The sequence below is a fragment of the Epinephelus fuscoguttatus genome, linkage group LG22 (genome assembly GCF_011397635.1).
Source record: "Epinephelus fuscoguttatus linkage group LG22, E.fuscoguttatus.final_Chr_v1".
Lineage (NCBI taxonomy): Eukaryota > Metazoa > Chordata > Actinopteri > Perciformes > Serranidae > Epinephelus > Epinephelus fuscoguttatus.
The window spans coordinates 773,953-791,189 of NC_064773.1; the positions used below are offsets into that span (position 1 = coordinate 773,953).

The following is a 17,237-nucleotide window of genomic DNA, read 5'->3' on the forward strand; positions in this document are numbered from 1 at the left end:
ACCAGTCTCTCCCGTAATCTTGATTTAAGTGTCTGCACAGTTTTAGTTTCCCTGTTGTTAGTTTAGTTACAGAGATTTTTTGTTTAATTGATTATGGGGCAATTTAGAGTCATTTTGTGAAGTGGATATATGTAAAGTTATGGCAGATTTCGCCATTAGAGGGCACGCGTTACCAATATAACAGGGCAGCAAAGGGAATTTGATTTACCTCCCTGTATAATATTCACTGGTGCTGTCTCACAGCCTGAACTAATGCCTGTTGCATCCTGCATACCTATTTGTTGTTAAGGTTGAATTGAATAATATAGTTTGTTCGGTTATAAATATGTATATATGTGTTTGTTCTTACTTTGTGGTGTCGTTAGGTTTGTCTTAATTGTGGGTTTTTGTTTTGTGTCACCTTGTTATTGTTTAAGATAATAAAAAATATTTAGAGTGAAAACCTTAGACACTGAAAAAACACCTTCTATATTACCTTGTCGACTAAAAATATCTTTATTAATTTAACCTTAATATCTTGTAATTTAATCATTAATTAACTAAACATTTTGGTTGTTTTGCTGCTTTATTTGCAGATGATGTCGTTCTGTCGCCTCATGTTTGAGTTACTTAAAAAACATGTAGGAACACATCAACACGTCCATGTCCATTCGCACATTGGACTTTTCTGAGTAGTTCATTTTTTTTAATTTCATTATAAATAAAAGTCGGTCGTCTTTAACCATTCAGCACCGTTGTCACTGGACAGGAAGCTGTCAGACAAAGTGTAGTCTGAAGGTTGACCTGTGAGACGGAGGAGGAAGTGAGAAGGTGCAGAGAGTTGACACACTCAGTAACTTGGCTGATAAACACGTGTGTTCTGTGTGGACAGTGTGGACGGGATCTGACGGAGCAGGTGAGGAGATTTAAACAGGACCAGTCTGAGCTGGTGTGTGATCAGCAGCACTGGGAGAAGACCAGAAAACACTGAGTTAATGAGGAGGCGTCTGTGTTGAGTCTGCAGCTCCATGACATCAGACTGTTTCAACCTGCTCCTGCTCTGTTTATTTATACAGCACACTTATTACATTACACAACGTCTCCCTCATCTTCATCACTTCCACTGAAACACTTTATCTTTACAACACTGTCATTAGATTACACGTCCTCCTCTTCATCCTTTGCACTCCTTCCATCTTTTATCTTCATCACTTTGTTTTTCATCCATCTTTCTGTCTTCCCTCTGGGTTTTTCTTCCTTCCCTTCATATCTACTTCTCAGTCTCTCCTTCTCATCATCATCATCAGGTACAACTGTTACCTCCTCTCTTCTCCTCTCCTCTGCTCTCCTTTCCTCTTGTTTCTTCTCCTTGCTTCCTTGCCTTCTCTTCCCTTTCTCCTTGTTTCCCCTACTCATTTCCTCTCCTCTCCTCTCCTCCCGTCTCCTCTCCTCTCCTCTCCTCTCCTCTCCTCTCCTCTCCAGCTGATCTTCCAAACTTGGTCATGTTCTTCGTCCTGCAGCCAAACACTCCTGAGCTTTAAACAACATCCATCACACACACATGCACACACACACACGCACACACACACACACACACACACACACACACACACACACACACACAGAGTCGGCTGTGGTTTTTGCTCTGTTTCTATTTTAGCTCGGCTCTCACAGACGGCGGTCATGGCTCGCTGCAGGAGTTACTTACGAGGACTCGCCATCTGTGTCACTGTGCTGCTACTGGTAAGCTAACCGCTAACTGCTAACAGCTAAGTGCTAGCTGCTAACAGCATGTCTGTGTTTGGTTATGATGGATGTGATGATGATGAGTGGCAATGGACAGAGATTTATTCAAAGAGAAAATTAAGAATGTTCTTAAAACGTATTTTGTTCAGTTGAACTCAGTCCTGCTTTTTGTTCTGAGATGGATTTAAAAAAAATTATCAACAAAACTTTTCTGCAGAATCCAAAATGTGAGGATTTAAATGCTGGAGCTAAAAATGTAACTAAATATTAATTCAATCTGACTAAGAAGAGCATCTGTTAAATATATTTTAACTAACTCTTTATGAATCAATTACAATTATTATAAAATATGTTAATGCTGAGCGGACTGGAGGATTCATATTCAACCTGTCTGATGAAATATATTTATGTTCTGCACTGTTGTTGTTGCCGTCATGTGTGCTTACTTATATGTTTATTAATCTGTGACATGGTTTTGACAACTTTAGCTGCTTGTTGCCAAATAATATTAAAATACAAAACATTTTTGATGATCATGATTAGGTTATAAAATATGACGCAGTGTTACAGATTCATCTACATCAGAGCATTTAATTAACATTAAAATTCTGCTTAAATAAATATATTTTTAATTATTACTCAGCGTATCAAAGAAGTACCAAGTAACCAGCACCCTCTCAGTACTAAAAAAATGTCCTCTTAATTAAAATTTCTTTAACATAAACAATAATCTGGCTTTCAACATTGTAGTAGAAGCAGAAGTAGTTGATGTTTTAAGGATAAATCGAGATACTTGATCTGAGCCAATGATGATGTTGAATTATCTTAAAGTGTTTTTAATTGATTAATTGCTTTTCCGAAAAAGCTCTTTATCTCAATCATTTCTAAAAACAAATCTAAAATAAGTTGTGGTGTTCCTCAGGGATCAGCTGTATATCTGCTGACGACACACTGCTTTACGTCTGCTGACGACACGCTGCTGTATATCTGCTGACGACACACTGCTTTACGTCTGCTGATGACACGTTGCTTAATGTCCGCTGCTTTATATCAGCTGACAACACGCTGCTTTATATCTGCTGACGACACACTGCTTCACATCTGCTGACGACACGCTGCTTTACATCTGCTGACGACGCGTTGCTTTATATCCGCTGCTTTATATCTGCTGACGATGCGTTGCTTAATATCCGCTGCTTTATATCAGCTGACGACATGCTGCTTTACATCTGCTGACGACACACTGCTGTATATCTGCTGACGACACGCTGCTTTACATCTGCTGACGACACACTGCTTTACGTCTGCTGACAACACGCTGCTGTATATCTGCTGACGACACACTGCTTTACGTCTGCTGATGACACGTTGCTTAATGTCCGCTGCTTTATATCAGCTGACAACACACTGCTTTATATCTGCTGACGACACGCTGCTTTACATCTGCTGACGACACACTGCTGTATATCTGCTGACGACACGCTGCTTTACATCTGCTGACGACACACTGCTGTATATCTGCTGACGACATGCTGCTTTACATCTGCTGACGACACACTGCTGTATATCTGCTGACGACACGCTGCTTTACATCTGCTGACGACACACTGCTGTATATCTGCTGACGACATGCTGCTTTACATCTGCTAACGACACACTGCTTTACGTCTGCTGACAACACGTTGCTGTATATCTGCTGACAACACGCTGCTTTATATCTGCTGACGACATGCTGCTTTACATCTGCTGACGACACGCTGCTTTACATCTGCTGACGACACACTGTTGTATATCTGCTGACGACGCACTGCTTTACATCTGCTGACGACACGCTGCTTTACATCTGCTGACGACACACTGCTTTATATCTTTACACACAGGACCAAACTGATGCTGTTTTTATTTGGATTTTGGATTTTATTGCAGAAAGTGTTGCAACCTTTAAAGTTTCAAAATCTTTAGCTCAGCTCTTCATTAAAATGTCTTGTGACTACTGTTATATTTTCACATTTAATATTCTTCTGTCATTTAAACATTCTTATTGCCTTAATCTATCTTATTTATTGTATTTATTTTCTATGTTATATATTATTATTGTTGTACAGTTTATATCATTATATTATTTGTCTTTATCGTTTCAATTTTGGGTGTAAATTAGTCTCCAGTTGTTTCACAGTTTATATTTGTTCACTCTCATTTCACCTGTAAAGCACATAATAACCAATATGCTTTGCAAACAAAGTTAGATTTTTGTTATCAGTATTGACACAAGTCAGCAATGAGCACAGAGACATTAAAGATGCGTACATGTAGAAAGCGTTTCCATGACTCAGAAGGAAAATGTTTCTGTCATGTGTTTGTGTAAAAATATAACGTTACATAATAATACGTGCTCAGTTGTGTAATTAGTGGTTAATCTTTGTTTAGGCTTGGTGTTCCTTCCTCTTTCTCTTCCTCCCCTTCCCTCCACTCCTCCTCCTCCTCCGTCCACTAATTCACTTTTACGTTATGAAATTTTAAAAATCAATGAGGATGAAATGACAAACAATCTCAATATGTCACTTTATCTTATTAAATGTTCAGAATGTGTCTTTAATATTATTACAACTAGCTGCAAAACAGATTCTTAATTCCGATGATTTCAGCCTCAGTTAAAGACTGAAAACATCCTGTTGTGGTGATTTCTATTTTTCTGCTTCCTGTTTTGACTCTTGTGTTGTTGTTGTTTACTTTATATGAGTTGATTACAGTCGTTAGTGACCACGTGTTGGTTTGAATAACAGTCTGTTTGTGTTATACGATGAGCCTGTTATGGTTTGTTGGCCATATCTTTGTATTTTACTGGGTTTATATCTTTTCTCGTCACATTTTCAGGAAGGTTGGATCTTTTCTGTTTTTTGTATTTTTTGTTTTGCAAATATTTATACTGTGTTTGATGTTTATGACAGTGTACAACAGATTCAAATCTAACCACATCAGTGTTTTTATAAGCTGTATCACTCACACGTTTACATGTTTATGTTCCAGTTTATATCTATTATTTTAAGAGTAACATTTTTTAAAATATTTGAAGTCTCATATTCACCTTCTTGTTTGGGTCTTTAATACATATCTAATGGTGGCTGTTGGAGGGAGCCTGAGATCTGATCCTTGTTGTGCACATGATGATAAATAAGTGAAAGCTACAGTAGCTGCAACAACTGATGACGTGCAGATAAAATCTTGTTCCCACAAAGTGATTCAGAGCGAGACTATTTCCCAAAGCTGCTGCTGTGAGCTGTGGAAACTTTAAGCGGAGGGAAATGCTGTTTTAGTGACTGTGGGACGGAGTGATGTCAGAGCAGAGCTGGCAGCCGATGGAGTCTGATGAGCGTCTCTCGGGGGAAACAGTTTGTCAGGAATGTTGCTACAGTTAAAGACTTCCTCCGTCAGTGAAACCCAACAAACACTCTGTCACTTTAATCCCACTTCATTATGTCTCTGCAGGTGTCTGGGGTGGTGATGATTGGCGTTGGATTCTCCTCCATTGACGGCAACACGCCGGTTGCCGAGGTAACTGTGTGTGTGTGTGTGTGTGTGTGTGTGTGTGTGTGTGTGTTTAACCCCAACAAATAAAGTGAAAGTTTTACTGGCATGTGCCGCCTGTTGGTCTGTTGTTGGAGCAACTTTCTCCATAAACCAGAAGGAACATAATTATCTTAATAGACGAGGGATTCAACTAATGACTGATAAACTGAGTGAACATACATTAATGAGCATTTAATATCTCTACCTACAAATTAGGGAGAAAAACACAATGAAATAACTGAATAAACTAAAAAATATAATCACTACAGGTCCATTTTTAACTTTATTAAATCATTGCAGTATTTTTGATAAATTATATACATATACAGTATGATATTTATTTTATGTATTTTTTTGGGATGCAGTGTGAACATTTAATGATTAAATAAATAAATAATACTAAATATAATCTAACTATACTATAAGATAAAATTAGATAAATCATAATTTGTATGATAAAAATAGAGATAATTTCAAGAAATGTAATATTTGAATATTAATACATATTTTATAGTTAAAACATTATCTACATAATCATGATTAAGATTTAATTGAGATAAATAAATATTATGTACATTTTAACAATTAAAACTAACATAATTATGATGTGAATAAATATTTTATAAATATTAGATAAATCACAATCTCTGTATTTATAATAAAGATTAAACACATAGCTAAATTAAAATGCTTATTATTTGCATATTTTCTAAACTTAAAAAATAATCAATGTTGATTAGAAGAAACATAATTAAAATAAATATTAGATATATTATAATTATTGTTATCTATACAATTAAAATAAAGATGTAGGCCTAATTAAAATGTTTTTATTTTTTATAAATATTGGAAAATTTAATTCAATTTTTATTTCTTTTAATTTTATATACTTTATAAATTCCCAAGGGGAAATTCATTTTTTTAATTCATAATCTATATGATTAAAGTATGAAAAAGTAAAGTAAAATTTAAGTAAGATATATTATTGGAATTATTTTCTATGGAATTAAAACAAAGCTAGAATTACACATTATTTGATTATTCATAGATAGAATTTTATTTAAATACATAAATATCTTGTAAATAATAGGTTATTGTAATCAATTATTATAAAGATATCATTAAAAATAAATATTGAACATTATTTTAAAATGTATATATAATTTAAAAATCCTAATCATTGTAATAGTGGTTAATTAAGTTTAATTAACATTATACTAGATATGTTATAATAATAATTATCTTTAAAGTTAAAAGAAAGATATAATTAAAATAAATAAATGAAGTAAATCAGAAAATTCCCTGTATTATTAAAATAAAGATATGGTTGATTTTTCAAGATAACCTATGAAATTGTAATAGAAGTACAGTTAACATAAAGATATAATTAAAGTAAATACATACATATTAGATATATTCCAATAATTAGACATCATCTATATAATCAAAATAAAGATAGAAATAAAAATATTTTAAATAACAGTTTTTTGTCCCATTTTAATATAATGATTATTTTTATATGTTTATGTTGAAGAATCACTGATGTTTAATTTTCATGCATTCATTTGATCACAAGTTTTGTTTTTATTATCAAAGAGTAAATTAACTTTTAATTAACTTTTTATTTATTTTAATTAACTTTTTATTAAACACTTTTTATTTTATTGATTAAAGGAAGAGTCTCGTTACACCATCAGTTGATTCTGTTTATCGCAGGTATATCTGCAGTTATTAGATAATAACAGACCTCATCTCTGCTGCAGGCTAACACTCCAGGCTACATTAGCTGCTAGCATAACACACTGTTGATGGTTGAGTTGCATCATGGGTAATGTAGGTGACAGGTTTTAACCAGGAAGAAGAATGTCTGGAATAAAAAAAGATTAATTCTGCTTCTGCTGCATCAAAGTTTATACTTTAAAAAATCCTGTTCATCATGAATTTATGAAACTTTACAGGTTGAATCATCAGTTTGGAATTTTTACTGCATGTTTGAAAACACGTGTTTTTTTTTTTTTTCATAAAATGTTGAAGCTTGTGAAAAGATGAGAAGTTAACTCCGACTCCCAGAGTGCATTTCACAAGGAAACATCCAGTCTCAGAGCTCTGAACTATTTTCTGTTCTCTGTTAAATACTTTGGGGAGAGACAGAAACAAAAATCTGCGTCTCAAATCAAATTTGTTTTTGTTTTTGTTTGTTTGTTTGCTCTCTGTGTCTCCCAGCTGTTCGACCAGTTGTCCAGTAGCGACGGCTTACTGGTGCTGCAGGTGTTCGGCCCCATCACAGTGATTCTGTCCATCATTGGCATCTGTGCTGCATCTTTAGACCTCAAACCTCTGCTGCTGGTGGTGAGACACACACACACACACACACACACACACACACAGAGGGGGCGGAGCTAATGTGTCATTATCTCTGCAGTTCTCTGCTCTGATATTCGTGGAGTTCGTGGCCATGATGGTTGTCGCCTCACCGCTGGTTCAGGTTCAAGCTCAGGTGACTCTACCTGTCTGTGTCTCTGTCCTCTTTGATTACAGTGTCACCCGTTCTGAGACATCCCTGCTGCCCCCTGCAGGCTGCAGTGTTCATCACAGCTGCCTGTGACCATATTTTAGCTCTTAACCACATTTAAACATCAGTCAACGACCGTAAATAATTCAGTTGCAGAAATGTTTTATATCTGGGTGCTGGACACAGACTGTAGGTTGATTTGAATAATTAGAAATTGTGTTGTTGCAAAATGTAATATATAGAAAGCTTAAAACTATAAAACTCTCCGTGCATCAAATCAATCTTTCCTGTTTCTCCATCACTGTTTTGTGTCTGCGTCCTGCAGATGGACGGTGCGGTGGACGAGGTGTTCCTGAACGTAACTCCCCTCCACAGAGCCGAGCGTTACATCCAGACTGAACTCAGCAAACTCCAGGCCTCCGTAAGACACACACAGAAACACGGGACATAAAGCAGTGCTAGGTATTTCACTACCTGAGGCCTCATGAAGCCAGCTCACCTCACCCAGGATATCTGGTCTGCCTAACCCGTCACATTGGCTGTCACACCGCACACAAACAACCAGCCCAGAGTTTTGTCTCTGCTAATAAAATAAATGCTTTGAGGCTTCTAGTTTTTAACAAGACAGTTTTAAACGTTCCAAAATGATGACTGATCTTTCTTTGATTTGACTCTATCTGGTCAGAATCACACTGAAGACTTGTCTGTTTCTCAGGACTCGTGTTGTGGTTTGAGGAGTTTTGAGGACTGGGAGAATCAACTTCCTGACACCTGTCTGTGCACGCCTAGCGTCTCCGACCTGCAGCACAGGTGAGACAGCAACACACGCAAAACTCAAAGTTCTCTGGCTGAAGAGTTCTGGATAAAAACAACAACTGATCATTCAAGATTTTTCCAAGAGTTTCTGGAAGAATTTACAAATCTTAATGATTTTATGATTTTCTAGAAACTATTTCTTGTTACGTTTTTGAGTTTTTTGAAGACTGAACATTTTTGAAGTTCTAGAAATTTCTTGTAAAGTGATGAAAGCCTGAGTTCTTTTAAGTTTCTGAAAGACTTTCTGGATTTCTGTAAAAGTTTTTGAGCTTCTAGATGAATTTCTGAATTTCAAAAAGTTTTTTGAATTTCTGAAAGTTACATAAGATTTGAAAGTTTGTTGAAGAGTTTTTTTGTTTTCTTAAACATTTTTAAAGTTTTTTTTAGGTTTCTAGAATTTATAAATCTTGATTTTACAAATTCTAGACATTTTTTGAGTTTCTTGTAGATTTCTTGAAAAGTTTTTGAGATTTTTTTCTAAAGTTGATGCTTTTCTGAATTTCTAGAAGTTTATTTTTTTCAGAAAGTCATCTGGATTTCAGGGTGAGTTTTTGAGTTTCTTGACAAATTTCTGGAATTCAAAAAGAGTTTTTGAGATTTCTCAAAATAGTTATAGATTCCTCGTGGAGTTTGAGTTTCTCTAAAATCTTACTGGAGGAATTACTGAGTTTATCAATTTTCTAGAAAAATGTTTACATCTTAATGATTTTCCAGATGTCTTTGCAAGCTTCTTATAGAGTTTGTAATTTATTTAAAAAGTTTTAAGAATATGATGAAAGTTAGAAGAATTTCTCGGGTTTTATAAGACTTAATACATCTTGATGATTTTCCTGACACTGTAAAAAAGCTTTTTGTAGAGTTTGTAAGTTTCTTGAAAAGTTTGTATAAGAAATAGAAATAGTTGGTTTTGAGCTACTAGAAGGATTTCCCAATGTGTAGTGAAGTTACTCAAAGAGCTTTTCAGCTTTTCGTAGATTTTACAAGTTATTTTCTAGAAATATTTAGAAGAACTCAAGTTTTAGAAAACATTATACATCTTGATGATTTGATGATTTCTAGACACTTTAACAAGCTTTTTGTAGAGTTTGTTTGTCAAAGACTTTGAAAGTTAGACACATTTTTTCATAGTTGTTTTTGAGCTTCTAGAAGGATTTCTGGATTCTGACCATTCAAGATATTTTAAGGTTTCGGTTATTCTCAGATGAGATGTTGCTCAGGTTTTGTTCCTATTCTTCGTCTCTCAGCTCTCAGCCTGGTAACTGGAGCTCAGAGGGGCCCTGTGTGATGGTGGGTGGTGACCTTTCCCCTCCGACCCAAAAAGTCAGAGATAAACTGTGGGTTCACTCTGAGGTAACTCAGCTACAGGAGTTCATTCTCTTTTTCACGGTCGTTAACTGCTTCTGCTTCAAATTAGATTTTCCCTCTTCCATCTACCTTCCCTCTGACACTTCTTCCTGACTTTCCTTTCCTTCTTCACTTCCTTCCTTCTTTTCCTCTTCCTGTGCTTCAGGTTTTATTTCCAATGTTTAATCAGTTTATGGTTCTTCTCTCTGCGACTGCAGCACTTCACGTTTACGTTTTCACACATGTGACACATTATGTTCGGCTCCTGTCTGCAAACACTGATGTTGATTTGAGCTTTGACCAGACTGCACCTTTCAACAAGTCCTCATTCTTGTCCTTACCCGACAGTGACCTCTGACCTCACTGTGGAGGATTAACAGAGAGTTTTCCTGATGTACTTCAACATGTGTTTTTATTAATGCAGCCCTGTGGTCCAATCCTGAAGAGCTACCTGAGCTTCCCCATCAAACTGCGGATAGGAATCATTTCAGCCTTCGCCACCATCACGGTACAGTTAACACACCGTCTTCCTGTTCGATCGAACAGTTCTGTCTCCTTGTTGTTGCTTTAAAGCGTCAGTATGATGCTGTATATTATATATTCACTGCAGACTGCGGCTGTTCCTGACGTTAACACAAAGTTTAAACTTAAATTAGCTGACTGTCAGAAAACACTCAGACACAGTCTTTATTTTTATGTTTGATCATCGTCTGTAGAAACACTGTGTCTATTATAAGAGCCATTTGAAATCATTTATCACGTGTTTCAAAACCAAATCATATTTTAAATGCTGATTAAATTAATTTTCCTACAAAACATGACAACAACTCAAGAAATGAAAGTCAAATATCATTTATAGAAAACAAGAAAGTGTCTGATAATTACAACAGCATTTGTGTTGGCTGAATACAGTCTCATAAAATACCGACCACTGAGGAGAGCGATGTCTGTGCCGATGTTTATATGATATTCTGGAAAAAGTTTAAGTTTGAAAAACTGATTAAGAGTTTCTAGAATTGTTTATGAGTTGGTGAAGAGTTTACAAGATGCTAGAAAAGTTCAGATATAAATTATTTTTAAGTACAGCTCAAGAGTTTTTGGAAACATTACAAGCTTTTGAAAAAAAAAAATCAACAATAAAAATGAATCTAAAAGTTTCCTGAAGTGTTGCTAGTTTCAACAAAGGTTTATATAAGAGAAGTGTCATGAGTCCCTGGAAGAGTTTCAAATGTTCTAGATCAGGGTTTGTAGCAGAGGCCATGCATGTCTGGAAGCATTGTATGTTTGTGGGAAAGTTCATTATACCCTTTCAGAAGCGCTTATGAAAATGTGGATCAGTTCACATGTTTCTGGATTCATTTGTAGCACAGTCTAACACAGAGTTTGAGTTTCTAGAAAGCGATTAAAGTATTCTAGATGGTTCCTACTTTGGGCCGGAGTTTCTACATATTCTTTACTTTTCTGGAAACATTACAAGCTTCAGAAAATTTCCAGGAAAAAGTATCTAAAAGTTTCCTTAAGTGTTGCTAGTTTTCAGTAACCTAAGTGTTATGAGATTCTGAGAGAGTTCAAAATGTTCTAGATTAGGTTTCCACTGTGTACCAGAGGTCATGCATTTCTCGAAGCATTTTATATTTGTGGGAAAGTTCATTATACCCTTTTAGAAGTGCTTATGAAAATGTGGATCAGTTCACGTGTTTCTAGATTCATTAGCACATTCATTCAGCATTACATGTTTGTGGGAAACTTCATTGTACCCTCTCAGAAGTATTTAAGGGTATGTTTGCAAGATTCTGCATAAGCTTATGTGTTTCTAGATTAATTTCCAGCACATTCTAACACAGAATTTGAGTTTACAGAATGTGTTTAAAGTATTCTAGATGGAGTTTCTACATATTCTGTACTTTTCTGGAAACATTACAAGCTTCTAGAAATGTTCCAGGGAAAAAAAGTATCCAAAAGTTTCCTGAAGAGTTTTCAGTAACCTAAGTGTTATGAGATTCTGAGAGAGTTCAAAATGTTCTAGATTAGGTTTCTTCTTTGTACCAGAGGTCATGCATTTCTCGAAGCATTTTATATTTGTGGGAAAGTTCATTATACCCTTTTAGAAGCGCTTATGAAAATGTGGATCAGTTCACGTGTTTCTAGATTCATTAGCACATTCATTCAGCATTACATGTTTGTGGGAAACTTCATTGTACCCTCTCAGAAGTATTTAAGGGTATGTTTGCAAGATTCTGCATAAGCTTATGTGTTTCTAGATTAATTTCCAGCACATTCTAACACAGAATTTGAGTTTACAGAATGTGTTTAAAGTATTCTAGATGGAGTTTCTACATATTCTGTACTTTTCTGGAAACATTACAAGCTTCTAGAAATGTTCCAGGGAAAAAAAGTGTCCAAAAGTTTCCTGAAGAGTTTTCAGTAACCTAAGTGTTATGAGATTCTGAGAGAGTTCAAAATGTTCTAGATTAGGTTTCTTCTTTGTACCAGAGGTCATGCATTTCCGTAGGCATTAGCCTATATGTTTGTGGGAAAGTTAATTATACCCTTTCAGAAGCGCTTATGAAAATGTGGATCAGTTCACGTGTTTCTGGATTAATTTCTAGCACATTCTAACACAGAGTTTGAGCTTCTAGAAAGCGTTTACAGTATTCTAGATGGTTCCTACTTTGGGCCGGAGTTTCTACATATTCTTTACTTTTATGAAAACTAATAGGTTTGTAGGAAGTGTTTATGGAAAAGTTTACCAGATTTTAGATCAAGGAAAAACGAGCTCTGACTTTAAATATTCCCACTACACTAAATAAAAGTCTAGATAGGTCACACAGTTTTTTTTTCCAGTTTTTCCAGATGGAGGACGAAGGGAAGATGGTGTTTGTCTACAGAAAACATATTTCAAGATATTTAAGATGGAGTCACTCTGTCCAGTTGTTGTGAAGTCTTTTCTTTGTATCGTCTGTATGTTGTATTGAGACATTATAAAGAGTGAGAGATGACGTGTGTCTCAGAATGTGTTGGATATAAAACGTGTCACGGCTCGTGTTGCAGATGGCGGCCATCGCTCTGTGTCTGACGTTGGGTCTGGAGGAATACTGGAAGACACCTCCGGTAGAAACGACAGTCGATGACTTCAACAGAGTGAAGTATCAACCCAAACCCTCCCTCACCTGACCTCTGACCTCTGACCTGCAACCATTCAAACTGCTGGTGATGATTGTGAGAGTTCATTAAACTATCCTCCTCCTCCAGGATCTGAAATCTTTTCTAACACAGCATATTTATATTTGACAGAAGGTCAGTTTGAGAAAACTGAAGAAAGACCATTTGTAAATCAATAATAATCGCGTGTTGAACTTGTGTAGAAAATGTTTGCTGGCACGCCTCCACGGTGAACGAAGAATCCAAAAAGGGAGAACATTATGATTTAAAATGTGTCAGTACAGTCGGGCCGTGTAACGTGCCTCAGCGTGCACATGACCGTCCCAAATGTTTGAAGGATTCTACAGTCGGTTGATGATCGACGTGCAAATCAGTTTTCAGATGCTTCGTTTTTTGTGTATTTTTGCATCACCTCAAAAATCCCAAATAGCCCATGAAATAAGAAAAAGTAATCCAATAATCTTCATCATAGGCTACAGTCATTTTATGTATTCATTTGCTTACAGGTCTATTTTTGAACAAATAATTGAAGTGATTATGCAGCAGCCATTTTTACTTCAGTAAAGAAGGAAAATTCTTGAAGTCATATTTTTGTCTTCATCTCTCATGAGACTCAAAACTACAATAACAGCAAAGTTTATGAAAAATGACGACAAGTTTTGAAGCTTTAAAGCCCCGAACGTTAAGGATGCACGATGTATATGAGGCTGATAAATTATTGGCTGATAACGGGACATTTTTATAATTATGCATTATTCCCATAATTACAATTATAGCTGATAATATGAAGCCAGACTGCTCTCCCTGACTCAATAAGGGCAGCGTCTACACACCAATACAGTGGGTGACGGAAGCACCGTTCTTTGTGTTTGTTGTGATAACAGTAGTGATGTCAGGTTGATCTGGTTCGGTCAGAGATGTGGAATATTAAATCAGACATATTTCCTCACATCATCTCAGCCTGTCTGACCCACAGGTGAACATAAACTTTTCTGTTTAAAATACAAATGTGAAATTATCAGTTATCGGCCATGAGAAGCAGCTAGTTATTGGTTAACTGTATCGGTTGGAAAAAAATCCATACTGATTCATCCCTACCAGAGAGAGTATTTGGGGCAGCCCTGCTCTGAACGTTAGTGTTATAAATTGTAATGTTTCAATGAAAATACATGCGGTACTGATCACATGATGGATAAATGAGACTTGGGTTTTACTGTATGAGTACTTTACTGTATGAGCCCCGACATAAAAAGTTGTTTGGAAAAACCTCATCTGAACTCTGTTTTTAGCCTCACTGTAGCCTGTAGCTCTGACTGCCTCTCTGGGCACCACGCTCACGTGTGTCGGGGCTTCAGGACACTTGGATCACTACGGACGAGCAGTATGGAGATATTTTGTGGTTTCAATGATGTGTTTTTGGACGTTTGAATCTGGGGCGCCGTCAGCCTCCATTAGGTGGAGTTGTGTTGCTACCTCCTCTCCCCTTGGATCTCTGCAAGTGATGTGAGGACTCTAAAACTTCATCTGAGCCTCCCTCGGCATATGGCTGAGTAGATAATGGCTGAATTTACATTTTTGGGTGCACTATCCCTTTAATGCCAATAAACAACACAAGGGATTTTTGGCTATATCTGATATATAACATCTCATTTGACCGATAACTGATATCTATATATCCCTTGTCCCCTCCTAATGTCAGTGATCATCATCAAGTCTCTTCTGTAGTGAATTAACATCATATTATACACACAGACTGTGATGGTGACGGCCCACCAGCAGGTGGAGACATGAAACACTGTTCAGTGTGTGTAACATTCAGTCATTGTGAGAAAGAAGAAACATCATGTTGGCTGATATTTATGACATGCCGATATTATCATGCGTCCCTAAACAACACTGTCACTGTGCACTGAACATACGGTGGCGTGTTGGGGCTGAATGGTCAGAGTTTCCAGCAGGAAACAAGCCAAATAAAACTGTGTTTAAATGTGTTGTAACTCACTGACGTTCCCCATCACACAGTGATGCATGTGTCTGTACGTCACTGTGGATCTGATGAGTTACAGTTAGTGTTAAAAGTGAGTTCAGTCGTGCACACAGTTTGTGTCTGACAGGAAGCTGTGCTGAGTTGAAAAAGGTCAGAGTTCATGTCTTTGCCTTATTCATGCAATCCAGCTCATCAAAATAATATCTTTATAGTTCAATGAAATCAAAATAAAATGCCTTTAAAATGTGTCCTTAATGTTTTTATGTTGATATGACAGAATTAAATGCTCCTGACAAAGGTCATGTGACGCATCAGTTTTGTATCCAGTGAGCTCCAAACTTTGATGTTTCTGTGTTGTATTAAACTAAAGAGTTGAGTTCAATCTGTTTCTTCAGTTACTTTAATTCATGAAGAATGCTCGCCTTTCTTTGGATTCTTCGCCCACTGAGGAGGCGTGACACAGAGACGAAGGTAACACAGAGACGAAGGTAACACAGGGCGAGGGACTGATGTACAGATGGTCATTCTGCAGGTCAAATGTCTTTCAGATCGTTCTTTATCCAGTCATGATGTTCATGTGATTAAAGTCTAAATACAGAAGGAGCAGCTGGTTGTGATGAAATGTTTGGCTGTCACCTGTAATAAATAATAATAATAATAAAGTTTATTTTATCAGTGATGTGTGTGGTCTGTAGCTGTAGTTTCCACCAGCAGCCACAAGATGGCAGTAATGATCCTAATATTAAGCTGCAGCAGCTCTGTGAGGACAAAGTGTCTCCGTCTGCGTCCCTCCCTCGGCCTCTCTGCTGATGCTCTGTGCAGAAATTAGATTGAATATTCAAATCATTTTCCAGCTCCAGATTTATTTTGAAAGGCTGACAGATGGAAAACAAGTTTTTAACTCCACACACACACACACACACACACACACACACACACACACACACACACCTGTCTGAGTGTCATCCAGTGAGTCACCGTGAGGTCCTCCACCCTCTGCTGCAGCTCCAACTCCTCTGCTCATCGTTCTTCATGCGAAATAAAACCAGTCCCCTCAGCCTGTCTCTCCCAGTAGAACCAGTCCACTCCATCCCAGTAGAACCAGTCCACTCTGTCCCAGTAGAACCAGTCCATTCAGGAAGGATCCACCTGAGCTCAGTCAGCTGTGACTGTGACACACCTGTTTGTTTGTTTGTTTGTTTGTTTTGTGCAGAGATAAATAAATAACCTCGTCTACAACATAATAATGACGTCATGCTCACTTTGATCTCCTGGAACAAAAACACAAAACACTGATTTAATGATTTTATTATTCTTAATGTGGAAACACGTCCAGCTGTCTCACAGATACACAGCAGAGCTCCATGGACCTTCACACCTGCTCCTTCTTCTTCCTGATGTCACCGTGCCGCCCGCCACGTGGACATGATAACCCTTAATACACATAACCTTATTCATCCCTACAACAGGAAATACTTTTTCCCTAACCTGATATGAAGTGTGCGCTGCACATGTGAGCATTTTTGATGATGGCCTCCGTCCAGTCCTTTGGTCTTATCACATTTAACCATAGTTGTCTTTGTTTTTGTTGACGGGCAGTGGCGGCTGGTTTTGAGCCATGACTCCTTCTATTCTGGCTCCCAATAACACAACAAGACAAACACATTTTAACACTCCTATGGAGCCTACAGCCCTGTGGGGTCTGTTCCTATGCAACAACCATAACGTCTTTCTTGTTTCTTTAAAGTTGTTAAAACAAAGCAGCTCTGCAATGCTCAGGAAAGGGAAATCCTCACAGGATGGCTTGCTGTTTATATATGTTCTTTGAGTGTTTATCCAGCAGCGACAATGCACAATACATGTATGATATAACATAGCATGAAGCACATTTCCATCTGTCGTCTCCTCGTGTTCAGACGTGCAGCAACAGCAGCAACCTGTTTATAGGTTTGCTATTCTGTATATTTTGGATTTATTAAAATGTAGATGTTATATTTTCAGTCTTTCACAGATCACAGTGTTTGTGTGTGGGACTCACACACTGTGGTTTCAGACACACTCTGCTCTTTCACAGGACGCAGGATTTCCTCTGGAGGCTGAACTGGTGACTGATAACTTTATGTC

General features: G+C 37.0%; 1 protein-coding gene across 1 annotated transcript; it reads left to right on the top strand.

The window, feature by feature from the left end:
- The first annotated feature begins 1,584 nt into the window (after positions 1–1,584).
- On the top strand, positions 1,585–15,762 carry LOC125882775 (CD63 antigen-like). Its single transcript, XM_049566629.1, has 9 exons — positions 1,585–1,722; positions 5,212–5,277; positions 7,516–7,641; positions 7,715–7,789; positions 8,130–8,225; positions 8,520–8,614; positions 9,865–9,970; positions 10,389–10,472; positions 13,016–15,762. Exons 1-9 carry the CDS (start codon positions 1,663–1,665, stop codon positions 13,136–13,138), a joined length of 831 nt encoding a protein of 276 aa, XP_049422586.1. The 5' UTR covers positions 1,585–1,662; the 3' UTR covers positions 13,139–15,762.
- The last annotated feature ends 1,475 nt before the right edge of the window (positions 15,763–17,237 follow it).